At 45.7% G+C, this 20015-nt stretch overlaps 2 protein-coding genes across 13 annotated transcripts in view; both read left to right on the top strand.

The window, feature by feature from the left end:
* LOC147122149 (nardilysin-like) overlaps window positions 1-17593 on the top strand; it is a 135305-nt gene extending 117712 nt beyond the window's left edge. For 5 of the 12 annotated variants that reach the window (XM_085982937.1, XM_085982934.1, XM_085982933.1 and 2 more), the window contains 3 exons: window positions 6390-6479; window positions 13362-13572; window positions 15711-17593. In XM_085982937.1, the coding sequence (XP_085839063.1) occupies window positions 6390-6479; window positions 13362-13572; window positions 15711-15908 (499 nt within the window). In that variant the 3' untranslated portion in view covers window positions 15909-17593. Of the gene's footprint in view, window positions 1-6389; window positions 6480-13361; window positions 13573-15710 lie in introns of those variants that run through there. The other 7 variants (XM_085982938.1, XM_085982944.1, XM_085982935.1 and 4 more) reach the window with 5 other exon arrangements.
* Window positions 1-20015, top strand: part of LOC147122148 (nardilysin-like) — a 212392-nt gene that overhangs the window by 60907 nt on the left and 131470 nt on the right. The window lies entirely within an intron of this gene.

The raw sequence follows: 20015 nt of genomic DNA, 5'->3' as shown, positions 1-20015 counted from the left end.
CTTTCTCCGATGTCCACGGTATACATCAGTGGTCCTAGTCGTGTGCAGATAGTTCCAGGCTGCCATTTCTCGGTACGGTAGTCCCGGGCCAAAACCGGTTGGCCTATCTGGAAGGCCCTAGTTGGCCTTTCATTCATGCCCTGAAACTGCCGGTTCTCCACGTCCCTTCGGATGTTGGGCTTGACCAAATCCAGCCGGCATCTTAGGTTTCTATTGTAGAACATCATGGCGGGAGTTTGGTTTGTAACCATATGTGTTGCATTCCTATATGCAAATAAGAAGTTATCCACCTTGTGCTGAAGTTTTATGTCTTCATTACCCATGGCCTTTATGGCCTTAAAGGTCTGGACAAACCTTTCAGCCAATCCATTGGTGGCGGGATGGTATGGGGCGGACGTGTAGTGCTTTACCCCATTGTTCTTTAAGAACTTTCTGAATTCTTCGGACACAAATTGCGGTCCATTATCAGAACATATCTGTTCCGGCAGCCCATTCCTGGCAAATATGGTCCTTAATACTGTGATGGTTTTTTCCGTGGTGGTGGAGGACATCTTTATTACCTCCGGCCACTTGGAGTGTGCATCAACTGCGATTAAGAACATTGAGTCCATAAATGGACCAGCAAAGTCGATGTGCACCCTTTGCCAGGGAGATGAGGGCCACTCCCATGGATGTAGAGGGGCCTGTGGCGGAGCATTTTGGACCTTCTGGCATCCTAGGCAGCTCTTGGTCATGTCTTCGATGTCTCCATCGATACCTGGCCACCATACAAACGCCCTAGCTAGGTTCTTCATTTTCACTCCACCCAGATGCCCCTCGTGAAGCTCCTTTAGCACTTTATCCTGGAGTTTGGGTGGAATCACCACTCTGGATCCACACATCAAGGTTCCTCGGCACACTGACAGCTGTTCTCTTCTTTGCGAGAATGCTGGCAACAGTGGTTCGCCATGTGCTGGCCATCCCTTCATTGTTAAATCGTAGACCCGTGAGAGAGTAGGGTCATTTCTGGTCTCCCTTTCAATGGCAGAATTTGTCACCGGTAGACATTCCATTATGGTAGAGTGGAATATCTCTACTGGGTCTACTGTAGGTGCCTCTTCTATCGTTGGCAACGGCAGGCGCGATAAACCGTCAGCATTCCCATGCTGTTTTGACTCTTTGTATTCAATGTTGTATTGGTGTGCCCCTAGAAAAAGGGACCACCTCTGTAGTCTTTGTGCCGTCATAATGGGGACACCTTTCTTAGGGTTGAATATGGAGATGAGGGGTTGATGGTCAGTCAGCAAGGTAAATTTTTGTCCGTGTAGGTAATGGTTGAATTTCTTCACTCCCCATACCAGGCTGAGTGCTTCCCTGTCTATCTGGGAATAGTTACGCTCAGCTGAGTTCAATGAGCGTGACGCAAAAGCTATCGGCCGTTCCGAGCCATCAGGGAATCTATGGGACAATACCGCTCCTATGCCGTAAGGGGATGCATCGCACGCCAGTCTGATTGGTAGTGATGGGTTGTAATGAGCCAAAACTTTCTCGGATGTGATTAAGTCTTTACATTTATGGAAGGCACATTTACAGTCTTCGTTCCATTTCCAAATCACTCCTGTGTGTAGAAGATCATTAAGAGGGTGTAGAATAGTTGATAAGTTTGGTAAAAATTTATGATAGTAATTTATTAATCCCAGGAATGACCTCAATTGTGAAACATTTTCAGGTGCTGGGGCTTTTATAACTGCTTCAATTTTTTCAGGTGACTTATGCAACCCTTCCTTATTAATTATGTGGCCACAATATGATATCTGATTTTGGAAAAATTCGCACTTGGGGCGATTTGCTCGTAGGCCCCGTTCTTTCAGCCTAGTGAGCACCTGCTCCAAATTGGCAAGGTGCTCGTTGTCATTTTCTCCTGTTATAAGGATGTCGTCTAGGTAACACTGAGTCCCCGGAATCCCTTGCAGGACTTGCTCCATAGCTCTTTGCCAGATAGCTGGAGCTGATGCTACTCCAAAAACCAGTCGATTGTACTGGTACAGGCCTTTGTGTGTGTTTATTGTGAGATACTTTTTAGAGGTCTCCTCAACCTCCATCTGTAGATATGCCTGTGCCAAGTCAATTTTTGTGAAACGTTTTCCTCCGGATAGTGAGGCGAAAATATCTTCTATCCTCGGAAGAGGATACTGTACCGTGTGAAGGACCGGGTTTACAGTCACCTTAAAGTCCCCACAGATGCGAATTTTTCTCTGTTCCTCAGAGTTATTTTTCAATTTTTTTCATGACTGGAACGATGGGTGTTGCCCATTCGCTCCAATCTATTTTGGATAATACGCCTGCCTTTTCCAAATTCTCCAGCTCTGCCTCGACTGCCGGACGTATTGTGTATGGCACCGGTCTTGCCTTAAAAAATTTTGGAATTGCTGTATCTTCCACTTTTATTGAGGCGGTGATGCCTTTCAAGGTTCCTAGTTTCTCTTGAAACACTTCTTTGGCGTTGGCCAAGATGTCTTTTAATCGTTCAGGTATGATGTCATCATTGTTTTTTTCCTTACTGGTCACCGTCAGTGCCTGAATGGAGTGCCAGTCTAAACGTTTCTTCCTTATCCATTCACGTCCCAACAACGGTGGGCCACCATCTTGTAGAATGTATAAATACAACTTTTGTATTTCTTTGCCGTTGTATACCACAGGCACCTTTATTTTTCCTTTGGGGTATACTTTCTGCCCCGTATATGTTTTTAAGATAATGGATGTGTCTTTTAGAGGTATATGCGAAAATAGCCTCTCGTAATCTCGTCGATTTATTACGGTTAGAGCTGATCCTGTATCTAGCTCCATTTTAACTGGGGACCCTGCTATTATGAGGGTAACCCAAATGGTCTGGTAATCTTCATTGGCAATTACATTATGTAATTTGAGAGAGCTTAGTCTCTTGTTCCCGGAGTCGCTATCGCTCTTCTGGTCTTTGGAGCTACTGTCCGTCATCATTTGTACCTTTCTGTGCTTTTCCTTATTGATTCTTTTCCCGTTAGTGGATTTTTTATTTTCAGATCGGCATACACGTGGAATGTGTCCCATCTTTCCGCATCGCCTGCATGCTTTTTCTTTGAACCAGCAATCCCTCTGGTCATGTTTGGATCTGCCGCAGCGATAACATCTCTCGAAACCCCGTGTCATTTCATGGGTGCCGAAGTCCTGTGGCCTTTGCTGTATTTTTGCCGCTCCTATTGCACTGAAAGCCTTGTCCAGTGTTAAATCTTTTCCAGAAGATACCTTTTTTTGTGTTTCTACACTTAGGGGATCGCAGATGAATTTGTCTTGCAGAGAATCTGCCAGTCCTGCCTCGAATTGGCAGTGTAGGGTATCAACAATCTCCTCAAAATTCTTGTCCATCGGTTCGGCTGGAGTGATTAAGTTGCGTAACAGCTTGTATGTTTCTGCGCCCATTAGATCCAGAAGCACTGAAGCTTTTTTTTTCATCTTCTATTCCATTTGTGGTGCAAAACACCTCCACTCTTTCTACATATGTGGTCCAATCCTCTATCTCGTTATCAAAAACATCAATATTGCCAAAGTTAGGCTCTGTTTTGTTATCAAAAGCATCAATATTGCCAGACTTAGGCATTTCAAAAAAGATATGGCGCTTCCCGCGCTTTTTTTTTTCTCTCTCTAGCAACGATATGGCGCTTCCTGCGCTTTCCCGCCGCTGCTACCGATAACAACGCTGTTTTACTGTGGTTTCCGTTTATTCACTGTTGGAGACTCGTTCCCGTCGGAGGTCTAAACGCTGACCTGCTTGCCGCGCCGGCCGTCTCCCGAGTGCACCCTCCCAGTCCGTTATTGCTTGCCTCCGATTTCGCTGCCTGTCTCAGCTGTAGAGCCCGCCGCTGGAGCTCCAGCCTGACGCCCAGGAAGGATTAGCGTAGTGCCTGCCACCAGCTTGGCCAGCTGGTGAAACCACAGTTTCTATTACTTCCTTGAGTCTTCCGGACGCTGGAGGAATCGATGTCCTTGAGGTGCTGCCGAATTGCAGGTAAGTCCGTTTCCACTTCGTCGCCACTGTAGTGTCCGTGTGTAGATAAAGACACTGAAGACAGGAGTTGGTTCATAGGTATTTACTAAGCAAGTCTGGGGGGGGTTCTAAAGGATATACACAATACACAGGCTTATATAGCCCAAGTGGCAATTACCAGCATTACGCACACCTGGGGCTCTTAAAGGCACATACACCACAATTGCTCTTAAAGGCACATACACCACAATTACCTAACAAGGATCAGTAGGGAGCCACTTACATAAATTTGTGTCCAAAGTGGGAAGAATTGCTACAAACTGCCCATTTCCAAAATGGAGAAGGTACCGTCTTCACATCATGATTCTGTGTGGTAATTTATGTGATCCAATCATGGTAATGACTTTATTAATCAAAGTAAACAAACTGCTAGCATTAGGAGTGATGGAAAACCTTCATCCTGAAAGGATCCAATAGTCTTTTACTTCAGACATGTTTTGTTGTTCCCAAGATGATGGGAACTTCACCCAATCTGGGTCTCAACTCCGCTCCACATCTGGATTTCAAACTACTTCCTGAAACAGAAAAATGTCGAGTTGGTCATACTACTGTAGATCATTCATGCAGTATGCTCAAAGGCCAGCAGCAATACACTTAAAAGATGTCTACTTCCATATGCAGGAGTGCATTTGGAAGTTCCTCATGTTCGGTTTCAAAGATCAAAGTTATCAGTAAAGATGCAGGCATTTGGCCTTTTCTCAGCACCCAGAATTTTCAGAGTGCCTGTTTGTACCTGCAGTGTATTTTAGGATGTGTCATCTCCATTAATACCCATATTTGGATAATTGGCTCATCGGAACGCTGTACCTTGCACACCTGATCCTATGAGTAAACCAAAAAATAAAAGTAGAAAGAGCAAAATTATCCTGCAGATCACAAGCGTGATTCTTGGATATCCTGGCAATAAGCAGGGACAAGATCCTATTGAGTCACGGGAGATGATCACTCAAAAGTTGGGGGCTCAAGTATTGCATTTGAAGTTGGAGATATTCTAGTTCATAGCCTGGTTATTAAAAGACAGCATTGGATAGAACAGTGCCACTCACCTTCACTGATATATATCTTGATTAGTTTCTGTAAGGACCCTAGTTATTCACAATATAAATGATCTAGACAAGGGAACTAGATGTAATATCTCCAAGTTTGCAGATGACACAAAGCTGGGTGGGCGTGTGTGCTGTGAGGAGGATGCAGAGAAACTCCAGTATGATTTGGACAGGTTGGGATTTTGGGCAGATGCATGGCAGATGCAGTATAATGTGGATAAATGCGAGGTTATCCACTTTGGTGGCAAAAACTGGAAGGCAGATTATTATCTGAACGGCAATAGATTGGGAAAAGGGGAAGTGCAATGAGACCTGGGTGCCCTTGTGCACCAGTCGCTGAAGGTAAGCATGCAGGTGCAGCAGGCGGTTAAGAAGGCAAATGGCATTTTGGCCTTCATAGCGAGAGGATTCGAGTACAGGAGCAAGAATGTCTTGTTGCAGTTGTACAGGGCCTTAGTGAGACCACACCTTGAGTATTGTGTGCAGTTTTGGTCACCTTATCTGAGGAAGGATGTTCTAGCCATGGAGAGAGTGCAGCGAAGATTCACCAGAATGGTACCTGTTACTTGAAGTTCTATATATTTTGATGTACAGGAAACTCTTTGGTATCCGGCACCGACGGGACCGGCATGGTGCCGGTTGATAAAAAAAAATTCCGGATAACGGAGAGGTATATCTACCAAGGCTATTTTTAACAAACAAAAATAAAAAAATCCAGAAATGTGCAGTATAATTGGGTACTCACCTACAGAATGTTGTGTTAAATGGATGGTGGAAGATGCTTGATTAAGTACAGTAATGCCAGTTGAGGGTAATCCATAACTCTTTAATTACTTAACAGTAAAACAAAACTTATAAACGACTGTATACTGTAGTTTTCGGAGTCAGAATTGTGCCGGTTAAATGAGATTTCCCTGTATAAAGAATTTGGATGTTGTATTATTTTTACAATATCCACATTTTATATATCTAAGCTGAGGATGAGTGGGAGACCTCCTGAAACTTTTCTGCTACCATTCTGTAACTGATCACTAAGGTATGTGAGGAAATGTGGGCTTGGACCTACCTGCATCATTCAGTATACGTTGGAACACTACTACTTCTTCCATAATACACGAGTTTTGGAAGGAATTGCAGACAGCAGCCAAGTGAGGAGAAAGTTTTCTTTGTTTTTTTTTCTCGATGATTAATATTGATTCAGAATAGCTCCATCAATATTATATAATTGTATTAAAAGTGCAACAAATGTGTTATTACCATGCTATCTTTTTTTGTTTTAACAGATTCAAGCTCTTAAGTCATTCACCAAAACAGACATGGTGGATTGGTTCACAGCCCACCAGGGACAAGAGAGTAAAAAACTTAGTATTCATGTAAGTGCAGTGCATCCACAAAGCTTATCCTTAAATTTAAATGATCTCTTATGTATGTACATAAAAACGTAAGAATTAGGAGCAGGAGTGGGCCATACGGTCCCTTGAGCCTGCTCCGCCATTCAATAAGATCATGGCTGTTCTTCGACCTCAACCCCACTTTCCCGCCCGATTCCCATATCCCTCGATTCCCCATGAGTCCAAAAATGTGTCTATCTCAGCCTTGAATATACTCAACGACTTGAGCATCCACAGCCCTCTGGGGCAGAGAATTCCAAAGATTCACAACCCTCTGAGTGAAGAAATTCCTCCTCATCTCAGTCTTAAATGGTTGACCCCTTATCCTGAGACTATGCCCCCTAGTTCTAGACTCTCCAGCCAGGGGAAACAACCTCTCATCATCTACCCTGTCAATCCCCCTCAGAATCTTGTATGTTTCAATGAGATCACCTCTCATTCTTCTAAACTTCAGAGAGTATAGGCCCAATCGATTCAGTCTCTCCTCATAATATAGAAAGACATTACCTGAAATGTAATTTGCTTTAGATCAAATGAGATCCAAAAATAGTACAATGCAAACATTTTTATTTTATATTTAAAAAAATGTTTTTTTAATGTCCACTCCCCCAATGTTTTCATGCATTTCCTCAAACTTGTTAGTAGCCAAGCCGTATAATTAGAACAATCCCAGGTTTAATCCATGGAAAGCTGTCCTCCCGTGCTATCCAGATTCTTCCAGTCACAGCTGTAAATCGATGCTGAAAGGATTTGGCACAAATTCATATACAGTTCCGTTGTATAATCGGACAGAGGGTGTCCATAACTAACAATAAAAAATTTAATTAATTACATAGAATGGAGCAGGTGATGTGTTACTGTTGCGAGATGTGGGAGCCGGTGAACCCCATTGAGGCTCACGGTGAATTACGTCTGTGACAAGTGTCTGCTGCTACAGGAACTCCAGCTCCGTGTTGATGAGCTGGAGTCTGAGCTTCAGACACTGCGACACATCAGGGAGGGGGAGGAGTTCCTGGACTCTGTGTTTCAGGAGATGGTCACACCTATGAAGTTAATTAATTCAGATGTAGCCCATGGTCAGGGACAGGACGGTGTGACTACGAGTGAGGCAGGTACGGGGATCCAGGAGGTAGTGTTGGAGGAGCCGCAGCCCTTGCTCTTGTCCAACAGGTTCGAGGTTCTTACTCCCTGTGGGGACAGGAGCAGGGACTGCAGGGAGGATGAGCAACCTGGCCACAGCACCGTGGAACAGGGGGCCATTCAAGAGGGGGGAGTAAATAGAAATGTTGTAGGGGTAGGGGATATTATTATTAGGGGGATAGATCGAGTTCTCTGCAGCCGAGAGCGAGAGTCCCGTAGGCTGTGTTGCCTACCCGGTGCCAGGGTTAAGGACATCTCCTCTGTCGTGGTCCATGTTGGTACAAACGACATAGATAGGACTAGGAAGCCGGTTCTGTTAAAGGAGTATGAGCAGCTAGGGGTCAAATTAAAAGACAGAACCTCAAGGGTAATAATCCCCTGAGCCACGAGCGAATTTGGCTAGGACAAATAAAATTAGAGAGTTAAATGCGTGGCTCAAAGACTGGTGTGGGAGAAATGGGTTTTGTTTCCTGGGACACTGGCACCAGTACTGGGGCAGGAGGGAGCTGTTCCGTTGGGACGGGCTTCACTTGGCCAGTGCTGGGGCTAGAGACCTGGCAGATCATATAACTAGTGTAAAGTCTGTGGGTTGTATAGCGAAGTAATACACAGACTACAAGAGTAACTTAAACAGGACTTTACTATTCGAAGGTCAGGGCGAATCTGCCCAATAAATCCTGACACAGCACTTATATACTGATGTGGTCACCGTCGGTATTACAGTATACAGCAGCCAAGATAAAGTAGTGCCACACCTAAAATAGTTCTCTTAAAGGTGAACGGTTACATACGATAGTTCTCTTAAAGGTAGAACAGTTACATACACTACAATCCTCCCTTTTTAGCTTACAACATACTTATTCCCCATTAACCATATCATCAGAACATATATACAAATTATGTAAAACAGTTCACCGATTCAGTCTCTCTGGAGGTCTCCTGACTCTGTCCGGATAACGCCTCGGTGGTGGTGTAGTTTTCGGCGGGGTAGTAGGTTCTTCCGGCAAGGCCGATTCAGCTTGAAGGACAGTGTCAGGATCATCTGATTCCAGTATTACCAGATCGGAGGTAGGTGCTCTGGGTATCTCTGTTTCTACATTAGCCGTGTAAGGTTGTGGAGTAGGTTGGCTCTTTGTGGATGACCCTATGATCTGGTCAACATGGCGCCTTATTATGCTGTCACCAATGTCCACTGTATACAGCAGCGGCCCTAGCCTTTTTACAATAGTTCCAGGCTGCCATTTCTCGGTACGGTAGTCCCGGGCCAAAACTTGTTGACCTGTCTGAAAAGATCTAGTTGGCCTTTCATTCATGCCCTGGAATTGCCGGTTCTCTACGTCCCTTCTGACGTTTGGCTTAATCAAATCCAGCCGGCATCTTAGTCTTCTATTGAAAAACATCATGGCGGGAGTTTGATTTGTGACCGCATGTGTTGCATTCCCGTACGCCAACAAGAAGTTATCTACCTTATGTTGTAAGTTGATGTTCTCATTACCCATGGCCTTTATGGCCTTCTTGAAGGTGTGGACAAACCTTTCAGCTAAGCCATTGGTGGCGGGATGGTATGGGGCTGACGTGTAGTGCTTGACCCCATTGCTTTTTTAAGAACTTCCTGAATTCTTCGGACACAAATTGTGGTCCATTATCAGAACAGACCTGTTCCGGCAGCCCATTCCTGGCAAACATGGTCCTTAATACTGTGATGGTTTTTTCCGTGGTGGTGGAGGACATCTTTATTACCTCCGGCCACTTGGAGTGTGCATCCACCGCTATTAGAAACATTGAGTCCAAAAATGGACCAGCAAAGTCGATATGTACCCTTTGCCAAGGAGATGAGGGCCACTCCCATGGATGCAGAGGAGCCTGTGGTGGCGCGTTTTGGACCTTCTGGCATCCTAGACAACTCTTGGTTATTTCCTCGATGTCTCCATCAATACCTGGCCACCACACAAACGCTCTTGCTCGGTTCTTCATTTTCACTCCACCCAGATGCCCCTCGTGAAGTTCCTTTAGCACCTTATGCTGAAGTTTGGGTGGAATCACCACTCTCGATCCACACATCAAGGTTCCTCGGCACACTGACAGCTGTTCTTTCCGTTGCGAAAATGCTGGCAGTGTTGGTTCGCCATGTGCTGGCCATCCCTCCACTGTTAGATCGTAGACCCGTGAGAGAGTCGGGTCATTTCTTGTTTCGTTTCTCGATCATCGAATTGGTTACTGGTAGACATTCTACTATGGATGAGTGGAACATTTCTACCGGGTCCATTGTAGCCGCCTCTTCTACTACCGGCAACGGTAGGCGCGATAACCCATCAGCATTTCCATGCTGTTTGGAGCTTTTGTATTCAATGTCATATTGGTGTGCCCCAAGTAACACGGACCACCTCTGTAACCTTTGCGCTGTCATAGTGGAAACGGCCTTGTTAGGGTTGAATATGGACACCAACGGCTGGTGGTCTGTCAGTAATGTGAACTTCTTGCCCTGCAGGTAATGATTGAATTTCTTTACTCCCCACACAAGGCTGAGGGCCTCCCTGTCTATCTGAGCGTAATTTCGCTCCGCGGAGGTCAACGATCGGGATGCAAATGCGACTGGCCTTTCCGAGCCATTTGGTAACTTGTGTGAAAGTACTGCTCCAATTCCATAAGGGGAAGCATCACAAGCTAGACGAAGAGGTAACGTTGGGTTGAAATGAGCCAACACTTCCTCAGAGGTAATCAACGCCTTGCTTCTGCGAAAGGCCTTTTTACAGTCCTCGCTCCACTTCCATGGCACTTCTTTCCGTAACAGAGCATTCAGCGGATGTAGCACCGTGGATAAATTTGGCAGAAACTTGTGATAATAATTAATCAACCCCAGAAACGATCTCAACTGTGAAACGTTTTCCGGAGCGGGGGCCTTCACGACAGCTTCTATCTTGTCAGGCAACTTGTGCAGCCCTTCTTGGTCAATGACATGACCGCAGTACGAGATCCGTTTCTGGAAGAACTCACATTTCTGGCGATTAACTCGAAGGCCATATTCCTTCAACCTGGTGAGCACCAGTTTCAAATTTGTGAGGTGTTCCTCCTCGTCTTCTCCCGTAATCAGGATATCGTCCAAGTAACACTGCGTGCTTGGAACACCTTGTAAGACCTGCTCCATTGCCCTCTGCCAAATTGCTGGAGCCGAAGCTACTCCAAAAACCAGTCTATTATAACGATACAAGCCTCTGTGCGTGTTGATTGTGAGATACTGGCGCGACTCTTCCTCGACTTCCATTTGTAAGTATGCCTGTGCCAGGTCTATCTTGGTGAAGTGTTGCCCGCCAGACAATGAAGCAAAGATATCCTCAATCCGCGGAAGCGGGTATTGTACCGTGTGAAGCACCGGATTAACTGTGATCTTGAAATCTCCGCAGATGCGGACCTTCCCCAGTCCCCCTGGCTTGTTACTTGATGAGGACTTCATGACGGGAACAATGGGCGTGGCCCACTCACTCCAGTCCACCTTAGACAGTACCCCTGAACGTTCAAGCTCTTCCAGTTCTGCCTCCACAGCAGGTCGTATCGCGTAAGGTACCGATCTGGCTTTGAAAAATTTTGGGCTTGCATGTTCTGCAATCTTGATTTTTGCTTTAATTCCTCAGTGTTCCCAGTCCTTGCTGGAATACCTCTTTAGCTTCGTCCAATATTCTGGACAACCGTTCAGGTTTGACCTCTTCCTTCCCGGAATCTACCGTCATTGTGTTTAGTGAATGCCAGTCTATCTTTATTTTCCTGATCCACTCCCGTCCCAGAAGTGGTGGACCTCCCTCGGGCAGCACATACAAGTCCATCCTTTGGTGATCTTTGTCTTTGTATCTCACCTTGACTTCTATCTTTCCGATGGGGTATACTTTGTGCCCCGTGTATGTCTGCAATACTATCTCCGTATCCCGTAGGGGAATATGTTTGAATAACTTTTTGTAATCATGCTTATTCATGACCGTCAACGCCGATCCGGTGTCCACTTCCATCTTCACTTGGACTTTTGCAATCTGTAGTGTGATCCAGATAGTTTGTCGGTCAGCTTCTTTACTCACATTATGAATCCTCAGACTACCCAGTGCCTTGCTGTTGGAGTCTGAGTCCGAATTCTGTTCATCTGGACTCTTCCCAGTCACCTCATGTACCTTTCTGTACTTCTTCTGCGGTGACTTATTATTGTTCTTCTTTCCTGACCGGCATACCTTAGCTATGTGGCCAAGCTTGCCACATTTCCTACAGTCCTGGTTTTTAACCCAGCATTGGTTCTGGTCGTGTGTTGTCTTCCCACAACGAGAACATTTCGTTGTACCCGAAGTCATTTGGTCCACACTGAGTACCGCTGTCTTCCGCTGCATTTCCGCCGCGCCTCTCGCTGCGGCTTCGTGCGATGCTGCAATAAGGACAGCCTTATCAAGTGTAAGATCGTTCTCTTCGAGTAGTCGTTTTTGCGTTCCTTCCTTTGACAATTCACACACGAACTTGTCTCGCAATGCCTCCGTCAGATTTCCTCTAAACTGGCAGTATTTCGCTAGTCTACGCAGCTCGACCAAGTACTCCGCGTTGCTTTCCTCTTTTCGTTGCGTTCTCCCGTAAAATTTAGATCGTTCCGCTAACATCAGCGGTGCGGGGTTAAAATGATCCTTCAGGACAGCAACAATATTATCAAAAGACTGATCCGCCGGTTTAGCTGGTGATAGGAGATGCTTCAATAACCCGTATGTCCTCGCACCCATTGAGTTTAATAAGGTTAGAGCTTTTTCATAATTTGCTATCTTATTAGCCGTACAATATATCTCAATGCGTTCTACATACGTGGGCCAGTCTTCCACCTCGGCATTGAAACCGTTGCTGTTACTATGCTTAGGCATCTTCACACTCTTCCTGAGAACAACAATAATATTCTTTAACTTTTTTTTTCCAGATGGCGGTTTCCCGCGCTTATCCTCTTTCCCCGCCCACTTTAAAAATGGCGGTTCCCGCTTCTGTCTTCTTCCCTGCCTACTGGCGGCTTCCCGCGTTTCTTCCCCTGGCAGGAGGGGTAAGCTTCCCTCGGGCGACGGCCGCTGGCTTTCGGGTTCGCAGCCTGCGCGTCGGCTTCAGCGCGTTCCCTTCTCTCGGCAGGGCAGCCGGTGCTGGGTACAACCCGTTGGCGGCGAACAGTTTCAGCCGCTGGGCTGGATCTCGCTCAGCCTTCCTCGCTCGGGCTCTGTCTCTCCCGCTCGCTCGGGCTCCCAATCGCGCCTCCAGCCCTCTCGCAGTCCGGTGCTTCCCTCCCCGGCTGCGGCTACGTTCTCCACGGTTTATTTATTTTATATCGTCCCGCGCCTTACGATCCGGTCGCAGCGCTTCGTGGCCTCAATCACTGTCTGGCCTTTTTCACCCCAATCGCGCCTCCCAGCTTCTCGCAGTCCGGTGCTTTCCTCCCCGGCTGCGGCTGAGTTCTCCGTGGCTTATTTATTTTTATATCTTCCCGCGCCTTACGATCCCGGTCGCAGCGCCTCGTGGTCGCGGTAGTTGTCCGGCCTTTTTCGCCGTCGCGGTCTAGCCGTCTCACGACGCTCCCCAGCCCGCTTGTACCGCGGCTTCTGCTCCACGCTGCCCCAGTCTCGGCGCCTCTGGGCCCGACTTCTGTCCGGCTCCTTTCCCCCTCGACCGTGGTCGAGTGCACCGCCCTTATCCTCCGTTTATTTGTTTCTATTTTCCCTTTACTCACAGTCACCGTGGCCGACTTGCTTCTCGTGTTGATCGGCTCACTCACCACCGTGGCAGAAGGGACAATCCGTGCCTGTTGCTGATGGAAGACTTCGTGTTTGAAATCTTCCTCCTTTCTTGGTCTGCAGACTCGAGTTTTCTCTCAGCAAAACGACGAGGGCGGGTGCCTCTTCTCGACGCTCGTTTACTTCTTCAGAAGTATTGTTGCCGCAGGGTAAGATCGAACTCGTCGCCACTGTAAAGTCTGTGGGTTGTATAGCGAAGTAATACACAGACTACAAGAGTAACTTAAACAGGACTTTACTATTCGAAGGTCAGGGCGAATCTGCCCAATAAATCCTGACACAGCACTTATATACTGGTGTGGTCACCGTCGGTATTACAGTATACAGCAGCCAAGATAAAGTAGTGTCACACCTAAAATAGTTCTCTTAAAGGTGAACGGTTACATACGATAGTTCTCTTAAAGGTAGAACAGTTACATACACTACAACTAGGGCTGTAGAGAGGGCTTTAAACTAACTAGTGCGGGGGAGGTTCCTAGAGAGCAAATAATAAAAATGACAACAGAGAAGGTCATAGACTTAGGTAGCAGTGGGGAAATTAAAAACCAGAGCGTGTCAGGAAGGGGCAGAAGGTATGGAGTAAAAGGTAAAGTAATAAAAAGGGCAAAAGCAGGAACTAAGTGTCACAAAACATATTTGAAAGTTCTCTATCTGAATGCACGTAGCATTTGTAACAAAATAGACGAGTTAATGGCACAAATAACTACATATGGGTATGATCTTGTGGCCATTACAGAAACATGGCTGCAGGGTGACAATGCCTGGGAATTAAACATACCAGGTTATTTAACGATCAGGAAGGACAGGCAGGAAGGAAGGGGAGGTGGGGTGGCTATGTTAATAAAGGAAGGAATCACTGTAATACAGAGAAATGATATTGGGTCAAAAGATCAGGATAATGAAATAGTTTGGGTGGAGATAAGGAATAATAAGGGGAAAAAAACACGAGTGGGCGTAGTCTATAGGCCTCCGAACAGTTGCAACTCTGTTGGACGGAGTATCAGTCAGGAAATAGTTGAGGCTTGTAATAAGGGAACATCTATAATTATGGGGGATTTTAACTATCATATTAATTGGACAAATCAAATTGGGCAGGGCTGCCTTGAGGATGAGTTCATTGAGTGTATTAGGGATGGGTTTCTTGAGCAGTATGTAACTGAACCGACCAGGGGGCAAGCAACCTTAGATCTGGTCCTGTGTAACGAGACAGGATTAATTAAAAATGTCCTAGTAAAGGATCCCCTTGGAATGAGTGACCATAACATGGTTGAATTCCATATTCAATTAGAGGGTGAGAAGGTTGGATCTCAAACAAGCGTGCTAAGCTTGAATAAAGGAGACTATGAAGGTATGAGAGCGGAATTGAGTAGAGTGGATTGGGAAAATAGATTAAAGGGTAAGACGATACATGATCAGTGGTGTACATTTAAGGAGTTATTTTACATGATCTTATTGAATGGCGGAACAGGCTCGAGGGGCCGATTGGCCTACTCCTGCTCCTATTTCTTATGTTCTTACAAGGAAAGAATTTTGTGTAGAGAAATAATTTAATATTTTATAGGCAAGCAAGATGAGTTCGACAGAGATTTGGCTGATTGCCAAAATTAGTTTGCTAAATTGTGTGCGGAATCCAGGCTATTTTAATCAGGATTCCCTCTTGGGTAGATTTTGTGTTGGTGTAAGTTCGGATGGACACCTGGCAGCATTCATATGGACTTGTGACCAAATCTCCAAACATGTCCAAGCTGCCAGCTGTCCGTCCTGGTCAATGTTCATTTAAAATAAAATGGTGTGCGCACATCCCTGCAAAATAAAGTCGAGCTTGCCCTGCTGAGAATTTGTAACAAATAGACAGTTCCACTCAATTTGTTCTAATGGATTTGCATACAGATTTTGGATTATGGCCATGATACTGTAGGAAACGTGTCAACTAAATTCAATTGTACAAATTACAATTAATGAACACTACTGCTAGGATCAGTTTTTAAATTCTATTTTAAGCACTTAAAGTTGACTTTTCAGAGGCTTTTCGGTTTGAATAATTAATTTTTTCAATATTTTAATAGTTTCAGTAGGTAGAACTTTTTCATATGCAGCTTTAAAAATATTAAATGCATAGTTTCAGTAATTAGAAAATGTGGACTGTGCAGCTGGGTGATTTATTGTCTGATTGTGGAGGGTGAATAAGTGCTGCAAGATGCAAACAACAGCTTGAAAATTGGTTTCTGATATGTGAGTAACCTTATTGTACTACTGTACTAATTCCTGTCGCCTTGTTGTTTCGCAGGTGATTGGACATGGGCAACATGAACCAGATAAAACCACTGATTACTCCACATGCGAATCAAAGTCCATGCACGGAGAAGTGTCTGAGATTACTTTCTTACCTGTGTCCCCTCTGATGGAACATACGACTCCCATTAATGATATCCATGCTTTCACTTCAGGACTCAAACTTTTCCCCTATCATAACATTTTGAAATGATGTTTATCAATTGGAAAAGATCACAGGAAGAACTTGCAATGTGTTGCTAAGAATATGCAGTTTACATGTAAAATGAAATCCTGATTCTTAGTGTTTTTGCTTTAAGAGGAAGGACATTCCACAATAAATTGGTGGAATTTCAAATGTAAGTGTGTCAATATAACTAACTAATTTAAGAGTGTATTTTGAGGTCCGTATACTTCACTGATCACCTAATGATAATGCAGTTGTATCAAAATTCATTGAGGCACAAATACAAGTAAATATTTGGATGATAATGCAGTTTGGCTTGTCATTACTTCACTCTTTGGGGGTGGGGGGGAAAGGTGTAAGAATTCGCAATAATTTACAGTTCTGAAGATTCATTTTTTTTGATTAAAGAATCCCTGGGCGATGTGCTTTTAAATTTCCAGGGATAAAAATGGCTGTCACCACATGGCCGAAGACAAAGGACAATGCTCTGTTTACAAAGCAATTGAATGCTATTCGCATTTGTTTGTATATCGAGTGGATACATCTAAACTGCAGAAGAGACTTTTGCACCTTGAATGGGAATCGTTCAAGATTTGAATGGGTTTTAAATCACCCAGCACTGGACAATAGAGCAGTTGTATCTCCCTTTTGTTTCAGCCCAGGAAGCTCCGGAAGACACATTAACCCAGTCTAACCACTTTGAGTTAGCCAATCACAGCTTTCTCTTGTGTATTGGACCCTTTTGGGTGGGGAATTTTGCACACAGCCCTTGCAAGGCAGAACGGCAGGACCTCACCAGGTATAAAAATAGCAGCTGAGAAGCTAGCTCGCTCTCTTACTTCGCTGGACCAAAGGTGAGCAGGGTGTTCTGACTCCTCAACAAGGCAACTTAGCAGGAGTTAAGGGGTGGTGATTTAAGGGTATTGCTAAGATTGTTTAAATAACATTGTAGCCATTGTATCCCTCGTTTTTGCCATCTGCAACCCCCTGTTATATAGTTTTACTGTAATTACTGTGTGTGGTATAGTTTATTCTTTTGATTGTAGTTTATTTAGGTAATAAAACTTGATTTTTTTCTCTCATCCAAACCACTTGTTCCGTTTTAATATCATTAATTATAAGTTCCTCCACTCAGAACTAAAGGAGGGGTAGCGATTCGTAACCGCTGTAATAAAATTGGTTTTATTGGAATTGGTCCTGCAAGACCAGGAAAATTACTTTAAACCAGTTTAAAGAAGCCCCCAAACCCTTACAAAGGTCACTTAACAGTTTGGCAAAGCATTCTTTTGAAGGAAGAGGAAGTATTCTGAATGTTCCATGTGTATAGCAGGCCTGCTCTTAACTCGTGGGTTTGGTTGAGAGTGTTGAACTTGTCCAGATGTGTTTGCCTATTACCTTTTTGTCCAAACCTGCCTGTTGAGAACAGACTAGTTCTGTATGGGAAGCAATCATTAATTTATTCAGCTGTGATTAATTCTCCAACCAGCCGGTGTTCTCTAAGACCAAATTTATACATTTGCAAAAAAAAATTCTAATCCTTTAAACAGAACTTTGAGTGAATTGTTTTGGACCTGTATTGTTTGTTTTAATGCTTTCTAGGTTTGGTGGGGGAGCAGGGAAGTTTTAGTTTTCATGTATGAATTACTGCTTCTGTAACCAGAATAAATATGTCCCATACATTAAAGCCAATTGGCGTGTTTCATTTAAATTAATCATTGCTTTATGTTTTCTAAATATCAATCTAAAACTACATCTTAGCAAGAATCTACTTGAAATTTTTTTGGTGGGGGGGCAATAAGAAGCAAAAAACTTATCAGCTGTTCTCAAATGTTTATGGATAAGTGCACACAAAGTATGGATGTGATTGTTTAGATGTGAGAGTTGGGATTTTAACAGTTCCTTTTGAGCTGCTGGAGGTTCAGGACATCAAACTGAATTATTTTTATCATGGCTAAGGGTGTATGTTTTCATTGTAGGCTCTTAGCAAAAATTCTGCAGATAAAAACAAATTCTATTGAAAAAGGGTTCTGGAATGGAGTCAAATTCATCTATCTATCTATCTATCTGTCTATCTATCTATCTTCTATCTATATATAAGACCTCTTCTTTCTGTCTGTCTGTCCGTTCTCTATACGTTTGAAAGTTATAGAGCGTACCTACACGCGCGTCACATCAAAAGAAAGCTTACGATTACGGACCGGTCATAGGCGTATTTTCTTTTCCGTCAGACAAAAATCATGCCCACGGTATCCCCAAAACGTTCAAAATTCCGCTCATTAAATGGCAAAAGTTCCGCTCATTTGCTCATTAGCATTGAGTGACGTGAAGGTTGACCAATCGTGCGGTCGAGCGACCTGACAGTTGACCGGTTGACCAATCGCTGCGTCTCGGGGGCGGGTTCATTGCGCGTGTGGGCGGGCCATCCTACAGTTGAGTGTTGAGTGACAGGACGATTGACCAATCCTACAGTTCAGTGACCTGATGGTTGACCAATCGGTGCGTATGTGGGCGTGCCTTATCATTCTGAACCGAGGTGAGTGGCTGCCATCTTGATTCTTCACGATTTTTTTCCCACACCTGTGTGTTAGGGAACTAAGGTAAATATTTGAATTATGTGTTAGGGAATTAAATAACAATTTATTTGAGTAGGAAATGAAGTGACCCCCCCTGCCCTTCGCCCGAAGGCTCGCCTACTTTGACGGCTGTTTCGAGCGGCTGTGCCGGTGCCGGGCGCTGCCTAGCAGCCCGGGAAGCCTGGGCCTCGAGTTCAGCGCTCCGCTCTAACCACCGCCGTTCCCCCCCCGCCCTCCTCCTCACCCTCGCGCAGGGGGGACTCGGGGCTGCTCTCCGCCCGCTGCAGGCAGGCCTGAAGCTGAAAAAATTTCTCCTTTTCCTCTTCCCTCTCTCCCTCTCCTTCCCTCTCTTCCCTACTTCTCTCTCTCCTTCTCTCTCTACTTCCCCCTCTCCTGCCGTGAGTGCGGGACTGGCAAAACCGGCGCTTTTGAATCAGCTGTCCCCGATTGCAATCGGACACTGGAGTCTGCAGCCCGGCCAACCGGGTCCAAAGGCCAGCCGTGTTCACCAGCAGGAACCCCGGGCTCGCTTCGGAGCGCTGGGCACCCGGCCTCCCGTTGTAGGAGTGACTCCGTTCTGCTACCGAGGTGAGTCCGTGTGTGTGTGTGAGGGAGGCAGCGGGGGAAGTGTATGTGTGAGGCGGGAGTGTGTGTGTGTGTGTGAGGGAGGGGGGGGGGAGTGTGTGTAAGGGGCGGGAGTGTGTGTGTGAGGGAGGGGGGGGAGAGTGTGAGGAGGGGGGGGGGAGAGTGTGAGAGGGGGGGGGGGAAGAGTGTGTGAGGAGGGGGGGGGGAGTGTGTGTGGGGAGGGGGGGAGTGTGTGTGGGGAGGGGGGAGTGTGTGAATTCAGAAATCTGACTGACAACCAAAAACTCCCATTCCTACTGGGGGAGGAGAGAAGCTGTGTAACACTGGCGGCACACTATGTTACAGCTTGCCATGAACAGAGGGACAACCAGTAAACTAAGACAAGAGTATATATAAACAAGGCGAAAATATATTTATAAACTGGATATACCTGTTTATACACTGTATGAATGGAACCGCGTTTATGTGTTCAACCATAAATGTATTTTGATGCTTTGGCAACATAAGATGTACCTTATCATGCCAATAAAGCGATTTGTATTGTATTGTATTGTGTGTGGGGAGGGGGGGAGTGTGTGTGGGGAGGGGGGGAGTGTGTGTGGGGAGGGGGGGGGGAGTGTGTGGGGAGGGGGGGGGAGTGTGTGTGAGGCGGGGGGGGGGAGTGTGTGAGGGAGGGGGGGTCGAGTGTGTGTGTGAGGGAGGGGGGGTCGAGTGTGTGTGTGAGGGAGGGGGGGTCGAGTGTGTGTGAGGGAGGGGGGGTCGAGTGTGTGTGTGAGGGAGGGGGGGTCGAGTGTGTGAGGGAGGGGGGGTCGAGTGTGTGTGTGAGGGAGGGGGGGTCGAGTGTGTGTGTGAGGGAGGGGGGGTCGAGTGTGTGTGTGAGGGAGGGGGGGTCGAGTGTGTGTGTGAGGGAGGGGGGGTCGAGTGTGTGTGTGAGGGAGGGGGGGTCGAGTGTGTGTGTGAGGGAGGGGGGGTCGAG

The sequence above is a fragment of the Somniosus microcephalus genome, chromosome 3, assembly GCF_052327205.1.
Source record: "Somniosus microcephalus isolate GS21.2 chromosome 3, FLI_Smic_1.0, whole genome shotgun sequence".
In the NCBI taxonomy this organism is placed as follows: Eukaryota; Metazoa; Chordata; class Chondrichthyes; order Squaliformes; family Somniosidae; genus Somniosus; species Somniosus microcephalus.
The sequence above is the reverse complement of the archived record's forward strand: the minus strand, read 5'-3'. Positions and strand labels throughout refer to the sequence as shown.